Consider the following 18,524-nt stretch of genomic DNA (forward strand, 5'->3'; position numbering starts at 1 on the left):
AAGCAAAATTTAATGCTCTTTTAGAATCTGGTATTAGAATTGAAAGAGACTTGTTGCATGGGTCTAACTCATATTTTCGGCATCTGTGGAATGTATACTTGAAATTCAAATAGCTACAATATTGAAATTAAATATTGCGGACATCAAAATGGCATTTGTGACTCTTACTGTGTCAATCGAAATGAGAAAATTTATGAAAACCTCTATGCTTTATGGTTTTGTTGGTGCTCTTTTTAATGGTATGATCAAAAGGGATGAACTATAAACTTGGATCAATATTGATTAAAAAATATTGAAAACAAGATTTTGTTTGGCAAAGTAATATTCCAATACAATTATTATACAAGTTATAATAGATTGCCATATTTCGTTTGTTACTTCAAACAATTATCAGTGAATATTTCAAGGTAAGTTCGTTATAAACTTTTACTTATGTAATTTTTTGTTAATTAATATTAACCGTATAATAGACTTTGCGAGAACGCAGTGAAAAAAACACGAAATTTTGAGTTTTTAGAAAGGATAAGAAAAGAAGATAGGCAGTAAAGAAGGAATAAAGGAACAACAAAGCGAAGAAAAGAAGTTTCAGAGGTGAAAAGGCGAAGATAAGAAAGAAATTGGAAAGTGAAAAAAAAGGCGATGGAGTGAGGTTTAGGTCAGGATGGCGGGAGTCGGAGACAAAGGAATCGTGAAGAATCAAGATAAAACAGGAAAGGAAGATGAAGAAAAAATCAGCACGAGAAGTCGTGGATTAAAAAACGAAATGCTTAAGAGAAGCACGAACCAGCCTTTGATTGTGGACAGCTTGAGGAGGAAAACGGTGACTTTTTCCACAAACGCGAAGGACAGGATTCGGAACGGAGGTAAGGGAGGAAATAAGGGAGATAATAGTATTGTCAAGAAGCAAGAAAAAGTACCAGAAAGTGACAGTAAAAATAATAATAAAGAGGAGGATGAAGGTGAAATGGATCGAATGTACGAGAAGATGATGGCGTTGACGGAGCAAGTGGAGGCCCTGATGGAGAAGAGGAAAGAAGATGAGGTGATGTACGAAGACTTGATGTGCAAGAATGAGGCTTTAATGAACAAGGTGGAGAAATTAGGATATAGAGTGGAGTGCTTGGAAAATAAAGTGGTAGGTATAGAAAAGAAGATGACTGAATATGAAGAAGAAGTAAGATATTATAAGGAAGTGGTGGTGGACCTATTAAGCGAGAAAGTAGAGGAAGGTAGTGTAAATGACGCAGCCAGCGAAAAGAGTGTGGCCCGCTCGTGGAGGACCAGGTTAAGTGTAAAGAGCAGCACAAGCTGCATAAGTGGAATTAGTTTGTCGCAGAAAGAAGTAGTAAAAATGAAAAGGTTAGTAAGTGAGAAGGATAGAGATGAGCGTAGGCTCAATATAGTAATAAAAGGTCTTGGAAACATAGGTGAAAAGATAAAGGAAGAGATTGAGAAGTTTTTGAAGGAAAAGTTGGCAATTGAGGCAGGACTGCATGCAGCGTGGAGAAGTGGACAAGTCGTGGTTGGAAAATGTACAAGTTATGAGCAAAAGGAAATGATTATGAAGAACAAGGCAAGGCTGGCTGGTACGAGGATATACATAGAAAATGACCTGTCATTTGAGGATAGGAAAATTCAAGAAAAAATAGCAAGATGGGCCAGAGCACAAAGAGAAAAAGGAAGAGAAGTTAAAGTAGGACTAGGGAGAGTGATGGTGGATGAAAAATGGATAAGATGGGAAAGTGTACCCGAAGAGGAGCAAGTGAGTGAGAGGCAAGTCAGAGGTAAAGATGGACAAGAGAGCATGGACAAGAGTTTTTGAAAGAGGCCCAGAAGAATAAGAAGAAGGAGGTGAAGAAGAGAAAGAAAAGCAAGAAAGGAGATGAAGAGGCAGTTGCGAGGAAGGAACAAGTAGCAAAAGAAGAGTGTATGAAGGAAAGGAACATTGAGGCAGGTGGTATAAAAATGATGTGGTGGAACGTAGCAGGAGTATGGAACAAGGATGAAGAATTTTGGAATTATGTGACTAGTTTTGAGTGTATTTGCTTAGTGGAAACATGGCTGGAAGAAAAAGTATGGATGGCTTGGAAGAGAAAGTTTGGACAGTGGATTCATGTGGTGGAACTTTGCAGCCAGAAGAGAGAAGAAGAAAGGAAGAGCAAGTGGTGGTATACTTATAGGCATAAGAAAAGAATGGATTGGTGGAAAAGAATGTGAAGCTAGATGTAATGACCCAATCGCAAAGGTCATACCACCCTCGCGGCCACAGGCAGGTGAAACGCCGGGGCGGCAAGTCAACCCGGTGCAGCATCAAGTCCCGAGCGGGCATGCTGGTGTGCGGCCGCACACGTACGCCGCGACGCGCGCCGGTGTGTGTGCGCACACGGATAGAACAACTACGGAAGCCTGGTGGTGCCAAGCGTCGCCGCACGCAGCGGGCGAGCGCCGCGGTCGTGTGCGGCGCTCGCCCGCAGTATGCGAACGGAGAGTAGAGACGTTTGTTGTTTGAGTTCTTTGTCCCTGCTAACCTCACAATTGAAACAAATTTCTTGAAACGAGAAAAATGGCTAAAAGAGTAATTGAAGTCAAAGATAAAACGACTTCACGGTTTTTTGAAGTAGAGAATGATATCATATCATTATCTAGCCTCAAAACCTACTATCCTAATATCTCTGGACTTACATATACTAAAGATGAGAAGGACTTTTGCGTGTTGGTCGAAAATGAAAAGTTTAGGTGTGCTTCTGATATCAATACCTACACAATCTTCACAAAACAAGGTAAGAAATATATTTACTTATGTTTATATGTATCTCTTTTGTTTTTTATTATCATTATAACAGTCTATGCTAAGAATCGCACCTTTGCCGTTAGTTTTTAGCTTTTAGGTTCTAATTGTGCGATAAAATTTTGTATAAATAAAATATTATAAATAATCATTTTTTGTTTGTCCTTTAGGTGCATCAGAAAGTCCAGGAGCCACACTCTCGGAAATTCAAAAACAAAAATTAAGTTCAATAATGCAGGCGATTCGAAGTAAAGAAACGCCACTGCAACAGAAAGAGGTTAGTAACTCAAATATTGATTATATTTTCCTTTGTTGGGTGCATCGCGTTAAATTTTGGTTATTTTCCAGGCTCAAAAAAAAAGAGAATTTCTGACAAGCCTCATCCAATTTCACCTGTTACCCCGGCAAAAAAAATTGCTGTTCAATGGCATCACAGAGATGCTGGCTCAACTACATTCTACAAGATGCCAGGCAAAACAAAAGCTATACTAGCAGATCCAGCTGTAATATATTCAGTAGAAAATATTATTTCCATGTGCATAAGTATCTATAAAAATGATTTGAACTCGAACTATTTCGAGAAAAGCTCTGTCAAAATTGGTAAGAAGAATTTTGACATAATCGAACATTTTGGCCCAGGTGGATTTTGGGATTTTTACAAAGCAGCATGTGTGAAGGCTCATAGGCCAACTAACTTATATTTGTATACATTCATCGAGTCAACCTACATTACAGCTCCACAGACAAATGCCAAGGAAAATTCTTCAATTTTGCTGAATGTCTTGCCTTCGTGTAATTCTTTATTTAAAACTCCTCAGAATGTACAAAAAAGTGTAAAATGTTCAGTTTTGAAGATGTCCAAAGATATATCAAACTTTAAATTGTCATATGCACAGAAGAAACCATTGGAATCAGAAGAGAGTTCTCCAAACAAAAAAGTAAAATCAGAATATGTGAGGGACGTGAAGATGAACATTGCTGTTGAAGTTCCAATTGAGAAAATTCATTTTACAGAAATTCTCCTAGGTAAAGGAGCTTTCGGTGAAGTACGAAAGGCATTGTGGTGTGAAAGTGACGTAGCAGTCAAGACTATGGATGTGCTTCAAGTAGACCCCAAAAACATCATCAAAGAACTAGCAATTTTGAGCACAGTTCAACATCAAAATATAGTATTATTAATGGGATATGCTTTCGATTCATCTGAATTCCATATAATAATGGAGTTTATAAATGGATATACTCTTAGCGATTTAATATTCAAGCGCACAGTGAAGGAAAAATTAAGATTGGATGAATCAGACAAAATGAAAATAGTACTTCAAATACTGCTTGGCATTGGATTCCTACACGAATTTCCACAACCAATTGTTCATCGAGACATAAAACCCGCCAATATTATGGTCACCAAGAATAAACTTGTAAAAATTTGTGATTTGGGGGTTTCTCAATTAAAACAATTAGATACCCAATTATTGACTACTCAAGGCCGCATCAACTGTGCTGGTACGCCTTTGTATATGGCTCCAGAGTGTTATTTAGATCATAAAGAAACAACACAGTATAGCGATATGTGGTCCTTAGGATGCACCATAATAGAATTTTTTACTGGAAAACGTATATGGCACATGGAAAATTTCTCTGTTACAGATCTAAAAAATATATTGGTATCTCAAAAAAAGCCAAATATTTCTTGTGTACCAGAAATTCTCAAAAAAGATATTTTAAACTGCTTTAATTACGTACAGCCAAGCTCAAGACCAAAAGCTATAAAAATCATATTGACACTAAAAAATAGTGGTGTGACAGTACATACAGATTAATCGAAGGTTGTCATGGATGTGGTCGTTTTCAGCAACTCTTCAGCAACTCAAGATCAACAAATATTTTAAATCAAGAAAAGATAAAATAAAAAGTGATACTTAATAACATTTAATGTATTAAGAACTGCACAAAATAACGAGTTAAAATTATGTGTAAGGTGTAGTACAATATATGTGATAATATATTTAAAAAAAGATTTAATAACATTGAATTGTACGCACACAGTGATCAATAATATATTGTGTGTACATATTACTCATAGTGCCAGATGTTATGAGCTTTGCTGTAATATGATTTGATATTTTGTTCAAAAGATGTTTTTTTTAAAGCGATGTGTATATTTTAATACTTTTTTGTGCAAATAATTGAGTACAGACTATACTTACAGTTCTTTTTAGTTAAATCAAATGTCAAATTCAAGTTGTTTTCATAAACAGTTACTTTTCAATACACTTTTCAACAATATATCTAGCAATAGTTTCATCATCACCAAATGGTACTAAAATACAAAAAGTAAATTGCAAAATGCTTAAAAATGTACAAATTTAGTTTTAAAAAAATCTCAAAGAATGTTTTATAAACGTTAAGAATGTTTCATAATAACGTTAAGTTGTTGTACACACACAGAGATCATTAATAGTAATATATTGTGTGTATGGATTACTTTAAGTGTCAGATGTTATAAGCTTTGCTGTAATAAGTTTTTTTTGTTTGAAAGATGTTTTTTAAAAAACATTTTCTATATTTAAACATTTTTTTAATTGTTCCCTGAAACAGTTACTTTTCATTTCACTTTTGAACATTTATCGATGCCAATTTTTTTGTAAGTTCTTTATACGTTACGTAAGCTTCTTCAATGTTCATTGAAGTTTTCATATTTGGTTCAACCATTTTTACAATTTCTTCAATTTCAGTACTAAATAATTTTGGTTTTATAGAAAATTCTCGTAGTAATATTGTTACTTTTGTTTCATCTACCCTTTTTATAAATGATGTTCCACCATACCTTTCGGGCCAAAAATAAATAACATTTGGGATGCCACATGGTGATTTGCAATTATTTTGTTGCCTGACTCTATGTTCATTCCATTCATTCATTGATCTTTTGAGGTCTCGTTCAATCAACGTCCCAAAACAAAAAGGGAGTGCCTCAACGTGTACGTTGTTCGAAGAATCAAATTCTCCAAGATCTTCCATTTTTTTAAATACTTTCATGTAAAAGTCCGTCGTATGGTTTCGTAACTGTCTCCAATATTTTTCAATCCTTTCATTGGCTGTGCTTTTTCCCTTTAAAAAGCTTGAATACCCTGCTCTACTGTCTTGATCGTCAGACCTTAAGGCAATCTGTAATAACTCTATTAATGAGTTTTCTGAGCCTTTATCGCTCCTTACAACACTCGGAACACAATTATGTGTCAATAAAGATTGTAAGTAATAATAGGCAATTACTTCGGGCTTGTTATTGGTAGTAGCAACATTCAGCCAAATAACTCTCCTCGAATAACCATCTACGCAGCCACTGATCGTAAACCCATATCGTTTGAGCTTATCGTGACCATCTACGTGCATGATTAGGTCCAGCAACAGAGTGTTGTCGCCGTTTTAATCTATATTTAGAACGAGCTTCAATACCCTCAGGATCTACAAATCTCAACAATTTAAGAACAGTATCTCGTTTAACGACCAAATTGTAATCGGTTTTTAAGCGTTGCCATGCTGCTCTGTATCCCGAATTGAGACCTGAGCTGTATTTTAAATCTAGGAGAGCTTTTACAATTAATTCAACGTCACTTTCGATGATATACTTTCTAGAGACTCCCAATTTTTTGTATATTCTTTTAAGAGAACGCACTGATATTTTATAGTTGTGTTTAACTGCGAGGATATGACTAATTTCCTTATGGGTATACAAGCTCTTGAAATAATTGAGGAGAATATTTTCAAATTCATGAACATTTTCAATTGCTACGAAATAATAATTTAATGATTTAATTAAGTTGATAGAACTATTGATATTATATTCCAATTATAATTGTATTTACCTTTATAATTCAGCACTTCATACTCTTGAAAGTTTGTGTTTAGATGAAAGTAATTGTTTACAATTAGAACTGTTATGTTCTTTCCATTCATCAAATAATATAAGCCACAGGCGTTATAAAAATAACGTTCTAAGTAATCCATACTTAAAAAATTGTTTGTTAACTTGAAGTAAAACGAGTTATTCTTACGAGGATCGGTTATTTTAATTTCCATCGCTAAAAAATGAGCCTTGTTGAATGAGTATAGCTCGATTCAGTGGTAGATACATTAACTTTAAAATCGCTCGCGTACTGCGGGCGAGCGCCGCGGTCGTGTGCGGCGCTCGCCCACTGCGTGCGGCGACGCTTGGCACCACCAGGCTTCCGTAAACAACAGACGTTGGTGTGCGACTGCACACGTACGTCGCGACGCGCGCCGGTGTGTGTACGCACACGGATAGAACAACAGACGTTGGTGTGCGACGGCACATGTACGCCGCGACACGCGCTGGTGTGTGCACACATGAATAGGACAGCGAACGTTAGTGTGCGACTACACACGTACGCCGCGACGCGCACTTGTGTGTGGGTGCACACAGATAAGAGCAGCGACCGTTGGTGTGCGACCGCACACGTACATTGCGGCGCGCACTTGTGCGCGTGCGCGCTTGTATGGAGAATGACTCACGCTTGCGGCTACGCATCAAAACGCGATGCTTCTTTAGTAAGCACGCTATTTAATGATCGGCCCGGGCAATAGGTAAATCCCGGATGCCACGAAGGTCGTGTCCCGACTTACGCCGATGCTCGGGCAAGCGGGCCAAGTAATTAGGAAAACGACCCGAGCATCCGCTAGAATATTTGTTTATAATCCCCGCAAAAACGACTGGATGCGAAAAATGCGCAGGCCGCAAGCTCAAGAGGACACATAAGTCAACGACGATCTCCGCCCGAACAAAGAGGATGCCGAGAAGCAGCCAGTATATATACCGGGACGTGAGGGAGTCCCGGGCTTCTTCTTTTTACGGCAGTCACGGCGCGTTCACTCAAAGCTCGTGCGCTCAAGCTCGATCATCCAAGGCTTGTTCATTCGCGACTTATTCTCAGCCAGTCTGTTGCTTGGCTTCGACCAGATAGAATCAGTGTGCTAGTCAGTTATTCGAAAAGTGCGCGAGCTCGTCCAGCTGCAACCACCGACGTCGCCCAGCACGCCGACGCCGGGCCGCCCTGTCGACGCAGCATTAACCTCGCCGACCAGCCGAGATCGCACCGCCTTCCAACTCATCCGCCGCTCAGCGAACGACGCCGCCGAAGATACCCAATAACTTGTAAGCCCACACCATTGTATAATAGATATAAGTTTATCCAATAAATCCGTGAAATTCAGTGTTATCCTTCTTTTCACCTCACCTCACCCCAGAGACACCGCGAAGTAGAATCAAGCCCTTCAGGCAGACAACATATGATATTATTATTTATTCTTGTTATTGTTATTTAAGTAATCGATGGGCTAAAAACTCGTCATTACAAAGAGAAGTAAGTAAAGGCGTAGTCAAAGTATCAATAGGAGAGGAAATCCAGGTGTACGCCATTTACAACCAAGGAAATTTGAGAGAAGTGTTAGAGTATTTTGAAAAGCAAGAGGAGGTAGTGAAAGGAAAAGTGATGATTGGAGGTGATTTTAATATAGGAATTGGTGAAGGTGAAAATATATTGTTCAAGGAAGGTGAAGAAAGGAAGAGAAATAGCAAAGACAAGAAAGTAAGCAACGAAGGAAAGTTTATGTTGGAGGTTATAGGAAGGAAAGGTTGGAAAATTTTGAATGGCAATGCAGGAAGAGACGAGGAAGGAGAGTACACATATACAGGAGGCAGGGGAGCATCAGTAATTGATTATGTAATAGTGAACGAAGAGGCATGGTTGGACGTAGCTGACTTTGCAATAGGAGAAAGGACAGAGTCAGATCATCAGTCGTTAGAGGTGGTGCTGTGCAGTGAAGAAAGTTATGTGAAGAAGAAAGAAGAAAGTTAAAGTAGTGAAGGTCATGTCGTCGTGGAAGGAAGAGGATATTGTAAAATTCCAGGACAATATTGAAGAAGAAATGAGGCAGAGAACAGAGGATAGATGGACAAGTGGATCAGTGGAAAGCAATTGGAAAGAAATCAAGGATATAGTGGATAAGTCGGTAGTAAAAAAAGAAATAGCAGTAAAGAAGTGGAAGGTAGGACATAGAAAATGGTGGGACAGAGAATGTGGAAGAAAGAAGAGGAAGGTCAAGTCAATGTATTTAGCATGGAGACAAGAAAGAGGAAGTAAAGAGAACTACCTAGAGCAAAAAAGGAAATGGAGAAGGTTGTGCATAGAAAAGGAAAAGAGTTTCAAGGAAAGAGAGGAAGCAGCGTTAAGGAGTTTGAAGAACGAAGAACAGATATGGAAATTCCTAGGGAGAAGAAAAGGAAGAACAAAAATTGAGTGTAACATAAAAAGTAGTGAATGGAGGAGAAGCTTCATGGATTTATTGGAAGGAACAGAGGAGTGTCAAACAGGTGAAAAAAGAAAGAAGGTACAGGATGAAGGTGAAAGGACAGGAGAAGAAGAGTTGAAGAAAATTATCGACAAACTGAAGAAAAGAAAAGCGCCAGGATTAGATGGAATACAAAATGAGGCTTGGAGCAATGCTGGGATGCTAAGGAAAAAGCTGAAAAGCTTACTAGACAGGATATGGGAAGCAGAGGAAATCCCGGAGGACTGGAAGACAGCAATAATTGTGCCATTGTATAAGAAAGGAAATGTAGACAATCCAAGCAACTACAGAGGAATCTCGTTGTAGCCGACAGCATACAAGATTTATACGGAAGTAATAAGAGGAAGGCTACTCGGAGAGAAATATCAGTGTTATATTCCAGCACATATGTCCACGGTATACTTCCAATGACAGCAGCAAGGAACTATACCTCGCGTCGTAACGACTACTTCGAGTAGCGCCATCCTTTTATTCCCGGCACAGCAAGTAACGAACGATTCCATAAGTCGCGCCGGATTATACCGGACAGCGTTATGGAATCGACCGGCTCGCGTATGTATCAAATAATTCGGCTGCTGCGGCAAGTAGCACTGCTCGACTTGCTTATACTATGTTTACTTCGGCTGTACGACTCGATCGCGCGGTACATCGTGCCGAATGTGTTTATAGTCTGTTGAATGTTTTCATGAACTATCAGTCAAGTTTTCGCGGTGTTTCTGCTGAGTAAGTTATTTTATTTAGTAATTTAAATAATCGCATTGACAATTTTCTCTACAATAGAACGGAAAAGAAAAACAAACCCGTGGCTCTGTTAATGTTAAATGGTAGAGTACAAGTTAGGCAATCATCGGCTGAATTGCTCTGTTTGAGCAGATACTTAGGTCTAATGATTGGTGATTATATCGTTAATTATAATAAAAGTTATGAAGTTTATAAGTTGTACCGTAAATTGATTGGAATAGTATTTAATCCTGTTATGACAAAAGGAAAATTATTAGAATTAAGAAAGATAATTTCAGAGTATTGTGAACTGTACATAGAATGTTTTGGTGATTTAATGCCTAAAATGCACCTTTTGCTTCATTATCCGCGAATCATTGAGTAATTTGGGCCAGTAGTACATTATTCGTGCATGAAGTATGAAAGAAAACATAAAACATTAAAAGAGATAGCTCTGGGAACTACATCTAACGTAAACTTGCCATTGACTATTGCTATTCGAAGTCAATTAAAATTTAGTTTTTACGTAAAATTTTGTAAAAATATTTCGACAGATACGATATTAGGTTCTAAAGAATCAAAAGACGTCGTTTTGTACATAAAACGGTATAATATATTTAATTGTGATGATGCATGCGGATTAAAAAACATAGAAATACTTGGTAAACAGTATGAGAAAGATACTGTAATACTTTTAAAATTCGACGATGATGGCATACAATTTGGAATTATCCAAGGTATATTTTATTGTAAAGGTGAAGTTTATTTTGAAATTAAGACTCTGACAAAACTTGGATTTAATCACTTCTATCATGCTCATCAAGTAACTGAAAAAAATGATGATTATATTTTAGTAAACATTAAAAATAATCCCAGATATCCACCATGTATTTCTATAAAGAAAGAATATTATCACTTGATATCAACAAGGTATGATTTCTTATATGCTAATGTACAAAAATTTTTTGTAAAAGAAAAAATAAAATGAAATTTATCATTAATATATTAAGAAGTTTTTTTTAAATACTATAGTATATGACGTTTACTGATAATAAATATAAAAACGTTTTACAGAGAGTCAAAACGCATCGCGTGATCGAGTCGTACAGCCGAAGCAAACGTAGTATAAGCAAGTCGAGCAGTGCTACTTGCCGCAGCAGCCGAATTATTTAATACATACGGGAGCCGGTCGATTCCATAACGCTCTCCGGAATAATCCGGCGCGACTTATGGAATCGTTCGTTACTTGCTGTGCCGGGAATAAAAGGGTAGCGCTACTCGAAGTAGTCGTTACGACGCGAGGTATAGTTCCTCGCTGTTGTCATTGGAAGTATACCGTGGACATATGTGCTGGAATATAACGCTGATATTTCTCTCCGAGTAGTAGAAGAAATAGAAAGTAAGAAAATATTATCGGAAGGACCGGCAGGATTTAGGAAAGGAAGATCAACGATGGATAACTTGTTTACGATGAAGTATATTATACAGAGAGCCAAGAAGAATAAGGAAAAGGTGTATGCAGCGTTTATAGATCTGAAGAAAGCTTTCGACACGGTTAATAGAAAGAAGCTGTGGGAATGCCTGAAAAGAAATGGGATAAGTGAATATTTGATAGAAAGGATAAAGCAATTGTATGAGGAAACGAAAGGCAGAGTAAGGTGTGAGAACGAGGTATCTGAGGACTTTTGGACAATAAAAGGAGTGAGGCAAGGTTGCATTCTGAGCCCGATACTGTTCTGTATCTATATAGCGAAAATGGAGAAGAATTTCAAGGAAAGAAATGTAGGCGGAGTAAGTATTGGCAAAAATAGGATATGGTCATTGGCATACGCAGACAATGTGGTACTTATAGCAAAGAACAGGGAAACTATGGTGGATATGCTGCAAGGTGTTGAAAGATTCTTCAAGGAGAGGCAACTAATACTGAGTGTGGAAAAAACGTTATTTCCCAAACGTTAAAAATCCTTGCTCCAGAAGTTTAGATCACTTCTTTGTGATATAAAAACATGATTTATTTGGTTTATAACCTATAGGCACAGGTTAAAACCGTGCCTATAAATTAAAGTCGATATTTACATTTAACCCATTAACTCTCAGTATGTAGGGATTTACAGTGGGATTTTTCACATGTTTTGAACTTTGGAAAAACTTCGCAATTACATAATTTGATGTAGAATTTAATGCCCTTTTCAAATCCGGGCCCAGATTCAAGATCAAATGCATAGTTTAAAAGTTATGACTGCTTAAACGAAAACAACTGTGCAAAACATGGAAAATTTATACGTTTTTTCATTTTTAAACTATCATAACTTTTGAAATGAATAATTTTGAATTTGAAGTTCACACAGCAGAAATTCAATTCATGTTATTATTGTTTTACAAAACGTTCAGTGGCGGCCAACCCCTCACATTAATGAAATTTAAGAGATAACAAGAGAGATAATTAAATTCTAAAATTTTTTGAGAGTTTCTCATACACTTTTATTGCAGTGAAAAACTGAATCATGAAACTTATGATGTTTATTAAATATTTATTTCACTAGATGTCTGATTAATTTGACAAAATAAAAATATGTTTACAATATACGAAGTATACGAGTACAATTAACCAATAAAATTTACGATAACAATATGAAGAACAATTTGAGCAAAAATAAAATCTGCGAATCCTTTTTCTATCCCATATCGATTGAATTGTTTTCCATTGCTATTGCAAGCTTGAAGTCTCAGGCACACTGAAACATAAACGAATTCGAATTAAAAATTGAAATAGATATTTATGAATTACCTGTCAGGAGTTGAAAATAATGCCAAAACCGCTTTATTGCGAAAATATTTACGTTTTTTATTGCTTTATCAGCCATAATTTTGCTTCTTCATAGAGAAAGCTAACTTTATGATGGTTTCCAAAACGAGCTTTGGAAACAGAAGTCGTAGGGCATTTTGGGCATATATGACGAATTTTACGCTTGATCCAACAGTGCGCTCGGGCGGGACATTTTTTAATGAATCGCAATTTTTCTAACTCGCCGTGTGCGATGCATATGGGTCTAGAGAAAAATTCTGCATATTCATTTCGATAGATTTTTGGCTGCTCTTCTTAATGGTGGTATAAGTATTCCGTAAAAAGTTAATATTCTTGGCGAATGTTGACTTTACAGTTAAATTAATTTTTCAGCAAGTATACTCCTTTTGACTTTTGATTTTGTTCGTAGCTATCTTAATTGGAAGGTAATCTAATAACAAAGGTCTATATAACATTCAAAGTTGGAGACTTGAACGATCTTATGGCCAAAGGTATAAAATATTAAGTATCATAAAACGCTTTACGGACGAGTTCTGGCCGCACGAGGTCGCTCTCCGCTTAGACGGTAGAAGAGGAGAATTTTTTCGATGCTCGATTAAGGAGAAAAAATTATATTTTTTGAAGGTATCAAAGCAAAGAAATTAACTCCAACTAGCATTGGGGATATTGGGTATCATGTATCAAACAATACATTTTTTTAACATAGCCAAAAGTTATTCACGAAATTTTAAATAATATTATTTTTTGGTCATGCTGTTTTAAATTTCAGAACAGAATATTTTTATCTTGTTATTAGCACTAACAGGCCTGTCTTTAAATTTTTTTCAGTATCCATGAGTCGTGGCACCAGAATATAGAAATCAATCATTATAACAAATATAGATCATTTGAGATAAAGCTGTAAACCAAACCATTTGAAAAACATACTTTGGTCTGGAAACTAAAACTCTTAAATAATTCAAGTTTCTTCACATTGTTGAAATTTATTTCCATTAATTTTTTGAGGAATTTCTCAAAGTAAAATTACACATAGAATCGATAAATTTTAGAATTTGTGACAGCAGGTTTTACTATCGACATGTCATAAAAAATACTAAAATTCAGGAATATTCTAAGACCCCATGCGCAGGTTTCAGAACAGCGTTTGAAAGCAGCCATTAAAAATGAAACATCAAATTCTTTAAAAAAAATTAAAATTTAACAAACTTAGTAATTCAATTAAAAAATTTAAATCTCTAATGAATAAAAAATTTATTAATAAGAAAACATTAAAATTTGAAAAGTTTGAATAATATAACACAAATGAATATTTAATCAAAAGGGAACAGACTTTTACTCTGGCCTCTTTATATGCAATAAATACTAGGATAATTGAACTATCAGAAATAAAACTTGAGGGTCTGCTTCATTTTTGGTTGAATTTTTGTTTTTGCTATTTTAAAAATGTGAATTTAATAAAAATATGATTAATTTTCAATTGGTCTGGTAACTTATGAGAGTTTTAATTTTTTGTGATTCTTAATCAGTTATTCATTAATTTATATTTTATATTTTTTTAATTAAAGCCAGCTATTATGAAGTTATCAAAAAATTGTTGTGCATTTAATTATTTTTCATAGACCAAGAATCAAAACCACACAAATATCATAATTGTAATAAGACAAAATTTTTGGTAGATGTGCTTCTGACATGTAAAGTTTAAATAGAGCTAAGTATTTTATTTAACATCAGGATAATTTTATTGGACTAAACCTGAATATATATCAATTAAAGTTTAACAATATTATGATATTGTTATATGAAAAAATAGATGTTCTGAACAGCAATTAATTGTGACACAAAAATTTAAAATTAAGTATTCAGCAGTATTGATACAACAAGAACCAATGGTAATTTCTAGACTAAATTATAATTAAAAATAGGTGTTACGTACAAAATATGTTTTATATGGAAATACTTTAACTAGCAATAAAAGTAGAGCCAGTATGGAAAAATTTTAAACTTACTTCCAAGAACAAAGCAAGAGATGGTAGATATAAATCCACTAAGAAAACTGTTGAATGGATATGTGCCTACTGAGCAACAGTATATAAATTGAATGATTCCAGTAATAAGCACATACAGTAAATATGCATCAATAATCATTGTTTTTCGTTCCGTGATTTTTTTATAGTCCTGCCAAATTTTAGAAATAACATGGTTCGACATTTTTTTAACGAAATAAACTTTGATTCAGCAGATGTGCAAAATTTAAACGATACACGAATATCGTAGTTGTCGGCAACAGACGAAAGGTGTTAAGATGCAAACGCAAAAGTCACTCTAGAATTAAGAACTGCACAACACCAGAGCGCCTCTATTTTCTCAATGTGGAACGAAATCTGAGCATATACCGACAAATTCAACATATTTAGTCATAATCTTGAATAACAATTTGCACTCTAAATATAGTGGAATTTTGCCTATTTAATTGATTTCATGGAAATAGTCAAAAACTACTTTTAATAATATAGAATTATTTAATAAGGTTATTTTTCACTTTATTTGTTCGCTCGCGGTATTTTTTTAGTCAATATTTTTTAAAAGTCAATTTATCAGTTTATGAATCGCGTGGACTCCAATTTACAATGCGCCAATTTAATAATTGATTGATAAAAAATATGAGAAAATAATGTTTCAGAAAATTGTTGTTGATTTTTAATGTTAAGAAATTATACAATTTTTTGGAAATATGTTTTTTTGAAGTCGTATGTTGCAAATGTATTATGAGAACTTTTAAAATTGAATGAACGCAGTAACTACTAGGTTTTCATAATTGTTAAGGGATCGCCACATTGAAATGAGGCGCTGACTATTGAAAATAGCATACTATTCATTTAGGTGTCCGGCGCATAATTTTACCAGAAGTTTTACATTTGGATTCTCATTCTGCGTATTCTGCGTATTTATACCCGAGATAATCGCTACCTAGGTTTTACGGATAACCAATATTTAATTTGTTTATCGGACAGAAAATTTTAAAAATGGATAAAGTTAAAACAGATCTAGGACTTTTGGAAGAAGATGATGAATTTGAAGAATTTCCTGCTGAAGGTATAATCATTTGTAATATCTATCTTTTGTTTAAATAACTGGATGATACAAAACAAGTTGATTATATTCTCTCAATTACATGCTAACAACAATATTATTTTTGTGACATTAATCATGTCAAATTTAATTATTTGAAATAATGTAATTCATTTGCAAAATAAACAATGAAACTACTATTTTATTTATTTATTTAGATTGGACGTCTAAAGATGAAGATGGAGAGGACATAAGTGTTTGGGAAGATAATTGGGATGATGATGATATTGAAGATGATTTTGGTAGACAGTTAAGGTAAAATTATGTATTTTTTATTAACATGGTTATAAGTCAATCTCAGTAATTTTAAAATACACCTAAAACAAAAATTAGTATACTTGTTGAGTTCAGGTAGAGTGAGGTTAATTTTAATAATTTGACTATGAATGATTATACAAAAGAATTAGTTGAAATCTTTTCAGTTTTTAAATATAAATAAAATTACAAGTTGATAATTGGGTAGTGTTGTAACATTTTACTCATATTTAGAAAAAAAAATTAATTTATATTTGCATGGAATGAATTTTCAATTTTACAATACTCTATTATAAATACTAATTACTTAAATTAATACTGATTAGCTACAAGTTTAAAACGATATGCACCAAGTATATTCTATTTAGAATTATAAATATATTATTTTTTTTTGTCATACTTGATTTATGAAAAAATGTCTAAACTATAATGTTTCATAACAACTAAGTAAATGGTTAAAAATACATTGTTTTTATCAGTTTCTTGTGACGAAATTCATTTTCGTTGCCTTTAGAACTTTTGTCATAGCCTACATCACCAAAAGTTTTTGAATATGAAAGAAGATTTTTAAATTATTTAAATACAGGCAAATTTTTGATTTATGGTATTTGTAAATCTTATATATCCCCGATATAAAAAAGCCTAGGCTATAGCTAATTTCAACTTTAAAAAAATAGCGTTGTGCTGTAGATAAAGATACAAACAAATTTTTTATCAATAATCTTATATATAATTTAATAAGAAGATGTAAGAGATCTAATAATAAAAAGCTTTATTTTGATATTATATATAATTTAAATGTGTTTTATATCGTATGTATAGAACATAATAATTATAAGTTCAAATGTTTATTGTTTATTTATATTGTCATTTGATTTGATTAGCTGTTATTTGATGCAAAATTGATGAGATCTTTCAAAGTAACAAAATTTTTCAAATTTTACTCCAACTTATTTCTTAATTACCAATATTACTATTTTTGTCACCCCACCTGATAATCTGTCCATATACAGACCACTCTCATTTTCCAAAAACTGACATATGTCAAAATCTATGGAAACACTGTAACTAAGGATCAAATACATTTTTGTATTAACATTACAACTAATCACACTACTATTTTTTAGGATCTTATAATACATATATTTAAAAAGTTTTTTCTTGAAATGTAGTAATCATGCAACAAATGTAAAAAGCTACTCATTTTGCACACATATAGTTTTAGTTTTAGTAGCAAGCATAGTTTTTACTCAAAGATATTAATTTATATTTAATTCCAAATAATGTGACTTGTCACTTTATTTCATTTATGATTCCATTGTTATAACATACTTAATTATTCTAATGTAATAGTTTATACTATTTTTGCCCTGTTTGTAATGCATTATAAATTTTAAAATTTTTCTCATTTTTTCAGATTGCAATTGGAAAAACAGAAATACAAAATGGGAGAGGCCGAAAAACAGCAATAAATATTTATAAATTGATGAATCTTATTTTCTAACATCTACTTGACCTATCAAATATTAAATTTTTCTTGTAATGAGTTTGAATAACTCTCGTTCAAATTTATGATAAAGTTCAGAATAATTATTACCTTAGTTTATTCATTTTACTGTAAGACAATAACCATCCTGTGTACATTAATGATTAATTAAATAATGATGTTATTATTAAATTTTTCTACTACAAACAGTAATCAAAAATAATTATTGTCTTGAAATTTTTAAATTTTCCTTTTCATTACATATTTTACACCACGTAGGATATATTGAAAAAGAGCAAAACTGCTTCTTAGGGTGAAACTATCTATATTGGTGTTGATAAATCATTCAGTATTTTCATGCACTATTACTAGTCTGTTGTACCTTTAAGAAAACTGAAGCGTTGTCAATCAACAGTCAAACACTCTAGGTGTTGTACCTTCAGTATATAATGCTTCGATTTTAATTTAATTTTCTTAGGATAGAAAATTTTTTAGGACATTTTTGATTTTCGAATATGACATTCCTGGCTAGCCTTTGGCTATAAGGACTTTAGAAAGGATCGTAACTATAGAGTTTTTCATTTTTAAGATCAAGAAAATTGAACAATTCTTACGAGCGATGTTCCGTGCAACTTGGTAAATGAGTGCCATTCTTACCGGGGAAATCGATTTTTCAATACTATGACGAAAAAACGCCATACGATTTTTCACGCTAGAAAGTAACTTAATTGATTATTTGATGTCACTAATTGATTCTACGAAAAAAAACTCGAAATCAATCTGCACCCCTTACCTTCACTTTTTGGACTTTGTGAGCTCGGTTTTATTCATCTGAATCATTGAACTTTCACGCCTTCTCTTTCAGCTTTCGCTATTACACGTTAAAAACGTTTCAGTCTGCTACAATTAAAGAAAAATATCATTTTCAGTTGTGTGCACTAAGAAAAGGCCTAGTTATATAATCTTTTACAAAA

The 18,524-nt window shown here is 34.0% G+C and overlaps 3 protein-coding genes across 3 annotated transcripts; 2 read left to right on the top strand and 1 right to left on the bottom strand.

Moving 5' to 3' along the window:
• Positions 1 to 625: 625 nt before the first annotated feature.
• Positions 626 to 2,115, top strand: LOC106651336. Its single transcript, XM_023462238.1, has one exon. The coding sequence runs from the start codon at positions 662 to 664 to the stop codon at positions 1,820 to 1,822; it is 1,161 nt and encodes a 386-aa protein (XP_023318006.1). The 5' UTR covers positions 626 to 661; the 3' UTR covers positions 1,823 to 2,115.
• A 10,270-nt stretch (positions 2,116 to 12,385) lies between these two features.
• On the bottom strand, positions 12,386 to 14,987 carry LOC106651502 (dolichyl-diphosphooligosaccharide--protein glycosyltransferase subunit DAD1). Its single transcript, XM_014370026.2, has 2 exons — positions 14,687 to 14,987; positions 12,386 to 12,609 (listed from the first exon to the last, which is right to left on the bottom strand). The coding sequence occupies exons 1-2, from the start codon at positions 14,886 to 14,888 to the stop codon at positions 12,479 to 12,481; spliced, it is 333 nt and encodes a 110-aa protein (XP_014225512.1). The 5' UTR covers positions 14,889 to 14,987; the 3' UTR covers positions 12,386 to 12,478.
• A 596-nt stretch (positions 14,988 to 15,583) lies between these two features.
• On the top strand, positions 15,584 to 17,773 carry LOC106651507 (26S proteasome complex subunit SEM1). Its single transcript, XM_014370034.2, has 3 exons — positions 15,584 to 15,773; positions 15,968 to 16,064; positions 17,482 to 17,773. The coding sequence occupies exons 1-3, from the start codon at positions 15,704 to 15,706 to the stop codon at positions 17,534 to 17,536; spliced, it is 222 nt and encodes a 73-aa protein (XP_014225520.1). The 5' UTR covers positions 15,584 to 15,703; the 3' UTR covers positions 17,537 to 17,773.
• Positions 17,774 to 18,524: the final 751 nt, after the last annotated feature.

The sequence above is a fragment of the Trichogramma pretiosum genome, unplaced genomic scaffold, assembly GCF_000599845.2.
Source record: "Trichogramma pretiosum strain Unisexual culture from Peru unplaced genomic scaffold, Tpre_2.0 scaffold9, whole genome shotgun sequence".
Taxonomy (NCBI): domain Eukaryota; kingdom Metazoa; phylum Arthropoda; class Insecta; order Hymenoptera; family Trichogrammatidae; genus Trichogramma; species Trichogramma pretiosum.